Source organism: Panthera tigris, chromosome A1 (genome assembly GCF_018350195.1).
Source record: "Panthera tigris isolate Pti1 chromosome A1, P.tigris_Pti1_mat1.1, whole genome shotgun sequence".
Taxonomy (NCBI): Eukaryota; Metazoa; Chordata; class Mammalia; order Carnivora; family Felidae; genus Panthera; species Panthera tigris.
In genome coordinates this window covers 197103493-197113409 of record NC_056660.1, presented here as the reverse complement: position 1 = coordinate 197113409, position 9917 = coordinate 197103493, and the positions used below count along the sequence as shown (strand labels likewise).

The 9917-nt window shown below is 42.7% G+C and overlaps 1 protein-coding gene across 1 annotated transcript; it reads left to right on the top strand.

The window, feature by feature from the left end:
• The first annotated feature begins 5129 nt into the window (after positions 1 to 5129).
• On the top strand, positions 5130 to 8759 carry SPINK7 (serine peptidase inhibitor Kazal type 7). The gene is made up of 4 exons (XM_007093706.2): positions 5130 to 5190; positions 6471 to 6496; positions 7210 to 7334; positions 8690 to 8759. The coding sequence occupies exons 1-4, from the start codon at positions 5130 to 5132 to the stop codon at positions 8733 to 8735; spliced, it is 258 nt and encodes an 85-aa protein (XP_007093768.1). The 3' UTR covers positions 8736 to 8759.
• The last annotated feature ends 1158 nt before the right edge of the window (positions 8760 to 9917 follow it).

Here is a 9917-nt window from a genome sequence, read left to right as displayed (position 1 = left end):
ATTTACATGTTGAATGCTTCAAGGAAAAAGCAGCCATTTAACGTAATCCTGGAATTGGAGAAAATGGAATCCTTCAATAGGCTTGATGTTGCCTGTGGCCATATCTAGCTCTCCTCTCTGCGCCATTGTTTCCCTGGCTTTCCCAGAATGGCTCCTTGTCATCATTCAGGTGTCTGCCCTCAGCATTCAGATCCTCAGAAGCCTTCTCTAATCACTCAATGCAATTTGTTCCCTATTTCCATACTACTCACTATTCCAACACCATGATACAGTTTCTTGGAAATACTTGTCAAAATATGAAATCATCTTTCTATATTATTTATTAGTTTCCTTATTTTACTATATAAGAAAATAAGTTCTAAGAAGTAGTGTCTTTGTCTGCCTTATTTATCTCTGTATCTCCAGTGAGGATAACAGTGACTGGAATAGCAAGCAGAAAAGGTGAGTTTGATTATGACTCGTGTTTCACTGTTATTAAGTAATGCAACATTAATATGTCGGGGTATGGAGGACTGAAGGGATTATATACTGTAAAGGAACCATTAAAGAAGTTGATCTGTATCATTTGGGGAGAAAAGACTTTGAGTAGTTCCTCCAAAGCTGCCTTTGCAAATCTGGAGGGATACACCTGGAAAGAGAAAGCGGATTCATTCTATTAGACTCCACTATAAAGAACTAGAAAGTCATATAGAAGTGGAGTTCTATTCAATATGATAAAGAACTCCTGAGCAGTCCAAACAGAACAAAAATTCAGTGATCTTCTTTGGTAACTAATCTTTATATTGGACATCATGACTTTATATGAAATTGGAGTAAATTCTTAGTTCTCAGTGTTGAAGAAAACTCTAACATCTCGTTAGATGTTATCTAATGTTTGTAAAATAATAACTATGAAGAATTAAGTTTAAAGAAAATTGAATTAGAGTAATGCAGAAATTTTAATAGAGTCTTTAATAAAATAAAGTTCATTGTGTATCTTCCCAAAAGAAATAGTGTTCCCTTTGGCACTGAGCACAGTAGACACGATTTTGTCAATAGGAGCTGGAAACTCCATGTGTGTGTAAAATCTAAATCCAGATAGCATGAGATAACCTAGGAGCAACATGAACCAACAGGAAAAAGAGTTGCTACTTTTCATTCACACCATCTTGTCCCATAATCAAAACTATCTGACCTCATCAATTCAAAGGAAATTAAAGAGAACCAAAGCACAGGATCCTTGGATGTGATAACTCCCTGTTCCCATGAGAAGCAAGGAACAAGGTCCTGCCAGACACAAGATCAAAATGCAAATAGCCAGATCTCTATGTCACTGTGCCCCAGTGCACAAAAGGGCATGAACACAGTGAGGGCTACATAGAAGGAGGAGGAGGAGGAGGAGGAGGAGGAGGAGGAGGAGGAGAAGGAGGAGAAGGAGGAGGAGAAGGAGGAGGAGAAGGAGGAGAAGCAGAAGCAGGAGAAGTAGGAGAAGGAGGGGAAAGGAGGAGGGAGAGAGGGGGACAAAGGAGGAGAAGGAGGAGAGGGAGGAGAGGGAGATGGAGAAAAAGAGCTAGGATGTGAAGGAGCCACACAGGGAAGGGAGAGGAGGGCAGACAAGAGGCAAGAACTGGTCCTCCCAAATCTAGGTCATCGATTTTAAAACTATCCCAAGAAGGCCTTAAGGGTATTGGGTGGAGCCTGTGATGGATGCCAAGAAGGATGGGAGTCTGGGGATTAGAAATGGGCTGATGCAGCAATTAGGAGGAAAATACAGAATTAAATAGTAGAGTCCCAAGTGCCTCTCACCTACCTCCAATCCTCAGCTCTATTTATCGGTTGTACATATTAGTGTTTCAAGGAAGGGTTTTACTTGAAAACCTGAAACCCCAACTAGGTTAACGTCACTAGATGTGAGAGAAGCAGAAAGCATAAAGTAGAAAACGGACTGTCACAGCATTGCACCTTGGCTAGATGAGGATGAGGGGACAGAGAAGGAACCCTTGTCCCTTGACTCTAGAGGTTCCCTGTCCCCCCGGAAGCCTCCTTCTTTCCATCTGATCCTCACACATGAAAAGGCCATGTACTCTGATACAGCACTCAGCTCCTTCTGCCTGCTCATTTAAACATTAGCTGTTGTTCCTAACTGCTCTGATTTTATCAGCTTCACTCCTATGATTCCAATTTCCAACTCATCTTTGATTTGTCTTAGATGTACATTTAAAGGCCATACACCAGAGTGATTAAAAAAACATTGGCTTTTAACCTGAAACTAGGTATTTCTCAAAGTCCCTGTTGCCTCAGCTAAATACCAGGACAAATAACCACACAGATCATAAGATTATTTTGAGTTAGATAGTGCATATACCAGGTGTAACAACAGTTCTAGCACATAGCAAGTACACAACATGTGGTTAATTTTCTTATTGTACCTTTCCCTTCCTACAGCCATTATTCTATACCTGGATTACTGCCCAGCCATGGTGCTGGCTTGCTTAGTTCCCTCCAGCTAACTGACCCAGAAACTCTTTATTCAGGTCCTGATCCAAATGAATTCTACCACTGTTCACTAACCTTCTAATGGGTCACCTTTCTCTTCCCTGTGATTCCTTACATCCACTGGGGAAAGAGCCCTAATATTCTCAAATTTTTCTCTCGTTTTATTTTTATGTTTTTCTGCATTAGTCCTACCTTGCCTTCCCTAAAATGGAGCCATGGTCATAGTCTGACAAGGCCTCAAGTTTCCCCTCCCCTTACAGGAAAGTCAGGAGGAATAAAGAAACTTCCCTGAGCCTAAAGGGACTGCTTTTTGTCTTCTTGGCCTTCATCTTTCACCTTCAAAGGATCCTCCCTCTATAATTCATGGCTCATTGTACAACTTAAAATTTTCTTCTTCCTGTAAGCAGCTGTCCAAACCAAAGCAACCCATGTCTGATCATTTTATCTCACTTTTCCTGACCTTTTTAAATCCAAAGAACTCTTTTTTTCACCAATCTTTTATCTGCTTTACATCTGGATACACCCTTGAGGATTATTATGTCAGCCCCACCCCTGAGAAATTAATTTGACATTTTGCCCACTAGCCATAGCCTCCGTAAACAATTGTTCATATTTCCTACACCTACTGCTACTACTAAGTTCACACGTATTCTGAACTGTGACCTCTAAATTCATAACTGCTCACATCTTGCATAGTCTATCAGAACCTTCTTTTTTTTTTTTTTAATTTTTTTTTCAACGTTTTTTATTTATTTTTGGGACAGAGAAAGACAGAGTATGAACGGGGGAGGGGCAGAGAGAGAGGGAGACACAGAATCGGAAACAGGCTCCAGGCTCCGAGCCATCAGCCCAGAGCCCAACGCAGGGCTCGAACTCACGGACCGCGAGATCGTGACCTGGCTGAAGTCGGACGCTTAACCGACTGCGCCACCCAGGCGCCCCTATCAGAACCTTCTTGAACACTTGACTTTCTTCCGGGCCTATGTCCCTCTTTATGGTTCCCCTCCAGTCTCTGACGTACACACCTCCTATCCAGAAAGTCATTTTTTTTTTTTCATTTCTCACTCAGTGTTGTAACATATTTTGGGAGACAAAATCCAGTGCTGCAAAAATCTAGTGCTAGTGTTGTTTACTGGCCATTAATTTTTTTTTTAATGTTTTTATTTTTGAGACAGAGAGAGACAGAGCATGAGCAGGGGAGGTGCACAGAGGGAGGGAGACACAGAATCTGAAGCAAGCTCCAGGCTCTGAGCTGTCAGCACAGAGCCTGACGTGGGGCTCAAACTCACAGACTGTGAGATCATGACCTGAGCCGAAGTCGGATGCTTAACCGACTGGACCACCCAGGTGCCCCAGTGGCCATTAATTTTTATATCCATTGTTGACTGTCTGACATTCTCCCATGGACGTCTGTACCAAGCCTCTCCATCCTTCTCCAGCTTCCAGACCAACACAGTTTTTTCTGCAAACGGTAACCCCAGAATTTAACAGTCTGAGCCAACCTTACAATGGGTACCCTTTCATCTTTCTTCCTCTCCCTTTGAAATATGTCTCTACATTTACCTGCTCTTCTCTGTCTCCTATGACAGAGGGAATGGTGTTTCACCTTGTGTTCTTAACCTTATTTACTACTTCTCTATCCTGCTCCAATTAGCCACCCTCCACCATCTATCTTAAATTCCTTCTTCTTCCCTTTGGCTATGAGGCATGTTCAGTGTTCCCTAGACTTCACTGAAGCTTTGGCTTCTTCCACTCCCCTCCTCTCTTTGATTATCAAATGTCCAAAAAACATTATAATGCTATTCTCTACTTCATCCTCATCTCCCTTTGAACCCATTCTCATTTCCTTTGCTAAATGCATTTTCAAACCTCAACAAAGACACCCATTCTTGAGACATAATGGCTTTTTCTCAGTATTCATTCTCTTCAGATGTTCATAGCAAACAATAAAACTCATAAGGAACCCTCTTTATTAGGGCATTCGCTTCTCCCCTTTTCCATTACTGAACTCATCATAGGCTCCCCCATTAATTAGTTTCATGATCTCGTGAGGATTACTTAAATACTCTGAGTCTCAACTTACTCACTGGTAAAATTAGGGTAATAAGAATTCCTTCCTCAATGAGTTGTCCTGAAGCTCACATTCCATATTCTAACTACCATGTATGAAATTCTAATTATGATGTTCATTTCTTCAAAAATAATCAGTATTTTCTGAGGACGCAAAATATAAAACTAAGTGTGATCGGTTTAATCTGAGTCTAATATTCTTCATTTGGTGAAAAAAAGTTTGATGTGTTAACTTATTTCATAACCAGGCCAAGCAGCCTATACTTAATTTCTTCTACTATGTGAAGTTTAGAATTCTAAATAACAGTCCCCACCTCTGGTGCAGACAGGAAAATTCTTCTCACCTCAAATAATCAATTTGTCGGTCAGGTATTAAGTAGCAATTAAGTGACAAGAACCGCAACCACCCAGGGTGTGACATTGTACTTTGAGAGCCTCTCAGAGCCAGCACTGACTCTGGGTGACCTCACAGGAAAGGTGGAGAAACCAAGCATTGGCATATAAACATGACCCCTTCCCTGGGGTATGGCTGATGTAGCGGGTGTGACAGCCTAGAGAGCGTCCACATCACAGCCCTCTCCACCATGAAGGTCATTGGGGGTTTGCTCCTATTCTGCACAGTGACCCATTTCTTCAGCAGCTCAGGTGAGTTAAGGGTAGAGAGTACCCTGTAGAGTCATTAAGCGTGTCTTCTCAAATAACCCCTTCTCAGCATTTGAGAGAAATGTCTGGTCATGTGGTTTTAGAGCGTATTGGTTTGTGGAGCACCTGGGTGGCTCAGTTGGTTAAGCGGCTGGTTCTTGATTTGGGTTCAGGTCACGATCTCACGGTTTGTGAGTTTGAGCCCCGAGTTGGGCTCTGAGCTGGCAGCACGGAGCCTGCTTGGGATTCTCTCTCTCTCTACCCCCCCTCTCGCCGTCCCTTCCCCGCCTGTGCTCTTTCTTCCTCTCTCTCAAAATCAATCAGTAAATATTAAAAAAGATAAAGTGTACTGGTTTTTAACACAAACAGCCCTGGCCTGGGAAGGGAGGATCTTGTGTACTAGCTGGTATTGGGGGATTTGGCTCCAGGGTCTTTGCTTTTAAGGATTTTTTATTTTCATCCATGGAATCATAAAAAAAAAAAAAAAGAACTAATTTCTTCATAAGTCTACCTAATTTCATAAGAACACTGGAAGTGGTTGGTGTTATTAGATACGATTCCTCAGTGTAGCAACACAGAAAAACTTGGATATCTCTCCAAATCAGTCCAGGAGGATCAAAATAAAACCCAATTCTCCAAAGCCCAGGAGTCGACAATTAGACTTTTATATGGTGAAAATTATTTAAATAAATTAAGATTCTAACACCTTAACAATATTCCATTCCATTTCTTTTTTAATGTTTATTTATTTATGGGGGGGGGGCAGAAAGAGAGAGAGAGAGAGAATCCTAATTTGCACTGTCAGGGCAGAGCTCAACGCGGGGCTCGATCTCATGAACCACGAGATCATGACTTGAGCCGAAATCAAGAGTTGGATGCTTAACTGACTGAACCCCCCAGGCGCCCCTCTGTTACATTTTTTTATGTCACTTTGGAGGAGAGAATATCAATGATGGCAGCACTTCATGCTCTTAGGAGGGGTGACTGCAATACCTTCTATTGCTATCTGACTTTGAACCATCATCATGAGCTCCAGAAAATATCTCGTGGTCAATAAAGGGAAGAAACTGGCTAATTCTCTTGACTGAATACAGGGCTTACCTTATTGGCCATTTGGTTTCTTCAGCAAACAGCTGGAGTTTTATATAAGAACAAAGCGTGCGCTGAGATTTCTTGCCATAGCAAATACAGAGTCTTAATCTATAGGCCCGATTTTACATTAATCAATGAGACTTCAAGACTTTGCTTTATTTTTAACGTTTCCATCTCTAACTCTCTTTCAGAAGCTGCTAGCCTATCTTTAACAACAGTGAGTATATTGAATTATGTTTAATTTCAATTTCCATTGACATTTAGTCAACAAACATTTTTGCAATATATATGTAGAATTAATTAAGCATGTTTGGGGGGCAGAAGGGGGAAGCAGACACAGATTAAAAACTCTGCTCTCCAGAAGGCAGTTGAAGCAATGGGATGTACATATAAATAACTGTAGCCTAAAAAAAAAAAATCCCAAGTTAAGGGAGAGAGAGATGACTTCCAGCTGAGAGACTGGTAAAGTCTTCATGGAAAGGGCAACATGTGAGAGGCAGGGCAGTTACCTTGGTTCATTGGGTGGGCTCTAGATTCAAATCCCAAACCCATTATTAACTGCGTTTATGTTATACAAGTTCTTTGTTTTGAAGCCATAATTTCCCCCCATCTATAAACAGGCATCATAGTCGAGCCTACCTTATTCAGTAAACAAAAAAAAAACTCATGTACAATTCAAGGTTAATGCCTAGCATGGAAATTCTCAGGCATTAATAATAGCAGACTATCCTAGCAGTCACAGAAGTGGTGATAGCAGTACGAGTATTTGTCATGGTGGTAATATTATTACTAATAGAAGTAGCCATAGGAGCATCAGAATATCTGATCTGGGATTCCCAGGATGGTATTCTGCCTCCTGCCCAACAGTGGCCAGCGTAGCCTAGCTTGGGGGCCTGAAAACAGCAGGACATTCTCTTGTGTCCAACACAGGGGAACTGCAGCATTTACAAGAAGTACCCAGTGGTGGCCATCCCCTGCCCCATCATGTACCTGCCTGTCTGTGGTTCTGATTACATCACCTATGGGAATGAATGCCACCTATGCATTGAGAATTTGTGAGTACCTCATGGGAATAAAAAAGAAGTTACGGCCAGTGTCCTCCACAGCAAACTTCTCCTCTTTCTATGAGCCTGTTTCACTCTCCATAAGCTGTGCTTATTCCCACCCAGAAGCATCTGGGAGAGAGAGAAAACTGACTGTCTTGTGGTCAGGCTAGGCTTGGCCCCCTGCTCTGCCAGCTTGAACTCGTTCCATCCATCCCCCAACTGCCAATTCCTGTCTCAGTTGAGGGAGTCCAATAAGACCAGGAGCCTAGAGGTTCTACAGAGGCACCAGAGGCACCAGAGGAGCTAAGGGGATCATTTGGGGGTGATCTCCAACCCCAAGTTCAGCTTTTGGCTGTTTTCGGTAATGGGGTTCCACACAGTATTTTGTTAGAGAGAAGGATCTTAAACCCCACACTAAGAAATCATTGAAACCCACTATCCCACATGACTTCTAAGAGACTTATGGCCATACTGCTTGATTCTTAGACAAACTGGCTGGAAAGCCTTTCCGCTCCTCAAATTCCTAGCAGCTCTATCTGTAGCCTTAAGGGGGAAAAGGGGAATAAGGCTATGGCAATTTTTTTTCTTTTATCTAAAAGAGGGGAATGCAGCTCTCAGTGCTTCCACCTGGGTCCCACGGGCATGTTTTGTTTAGGTATTTCGTTTAGCCTGCATGGTATTTTTGAAGGCAATATAACTAGGTCATTGCCACTTCTTTAATGCAAAACAGGCACCTAAGCATTTATTCCCTTACACAAAGTCCGCTCTGCTCATTGTTAAGTCTTTTTAGACCACCGGATTTTGGCCATCCATTTTCAATCTTAATATTTTTCATCTCCGTGATTATCTCACAAGTTGGAATAGCAGGTGAGGCCTCTAGCCCACAAAGATATGTCTGCATCTTTATTTCTACCCAGGAAGAGGGAATCTTCAGAAAAGAGAAGATGCACACATACTGGGCCTTTGGCCTAGCAACTAGCTTGTGTTCAAGGACACTGAAGGGGACATGTGGTGGCAGTTCTTACCACTGCAGGATCCAGCTTCATCACAGGCCTTGCTGAGCAAGAAAAGCTGAGGGGCAGGCCACCTCAACTCCCCTTGTCAGAAGCCCTCCTTCTTTGTAAGATGCAGGGTAACCCCAGGCTCTGGGGTCAGTGGGGGCCGTGGGCAGGCTGGATGTATCACTGGACTAGGGAAACTTGGCTTCTGTCAGAAACTGCCTGTGGCAGGGACATTCCTTTTCAGGGATTCAGTTTCCTCATCTGTAACATTAAGTTCTGCCTCCTAATTTCTATAGTTCCTTTTGGCTCTAACATGATATAACATGGCCTCTTGCTTAATGAATCTTGTGTGTTTTCTCATAGGAAAAGTAACGGAAAAGTTCAGTTTCTTCATGAAGGAGCATGCTAACTTCCCCGCAGACATGGATACAGAGCGATGACATCTTCACCATCACCTTCATCTTCCCTGGGCTCTGACTGCCCTCTCCCTCATCTCAGCCGGGGCTCTGGGTAAGGGCAGAGACGGAATGCGACGCATCTTTGTTGGGCAGAGAAAATTGTTGCGGTCCTCCTCATGCCTCACTGATTTCCGGGCCTCCTTTTGTACCTCAGTAAAACAATCTCCTTACATAGTTTACCTCTACTTCTGCTTGTATTTGTTTCTTAGATTGGGATGTCGCATATCAGTTTAAAAATAAAACTGAAGGACACATAAATCTCCTTTAGGAGAAAATCCTGTATGAAGAATTCCAAGTGACTTCAAAAAGACACACGCACACGCATGCACACCCACCCACACACACAGACCAGTGAACATCTTACCCTCTCCTGGAGTCTTTACTTTCCTTAATCAGTACCTGTCACTGGGAACTAGTCTGTGGACCATACTGGTCCTTTATATTAGTCTCTTTTCCAAAGTGCCTCAGAAGGGAGACTCCTTCGTTGTAACAAGTCATCCCTGATGGGGTGCCTGGGTGGCTCAGTCTGTTAAGTGTCTGACTCTTGATTTCAGTTCAGGTCATCATCTCACGGTTCATGAGATGGAGCCCCATGCTGTCAGCGCAGAGCCTGCTTGGGATTCTCTCTTACCCTCTTTCTCTGCCTCTCCTCACTCTCTCTCTCAAAATAAATAAACATTAAAAAAAAAAAAAAAAAAAAGATGTCATCCCCGGAGGGAAGACTTTCCTGCCCATTTCTTTCCATGAGCATTCAATAATTTCTCTTTTCCTGTCTCTCACCTTGCTAACCTCCTACTGTCGCCTTAATAGAACATCCCTGGCACTGACTACAACATGGCTTGAGCTCCTCTCTAACACCTGTCTTCCATACCTGTAATATGTAGATACTGCTATGTACCAAGACAACATTGACAGTATTGGCAAGTTGTGCATTTTTCCTTTAAATACAGAGATATATAATTCCCTCCAAGTGGTGAAGCTGGAGTTCTTTCCATAGAGGCTGCTTATGTGACCACTACGCTTTGAGGAGGTCTCAGTGCTACGTGTAGCTCACAAAACATTAGTGACCTAGTTTGGGCCTTGGTGTACTTTCATGGGTCATTTTCTCCTCCCCATGTTCACTTCTTCCCTCA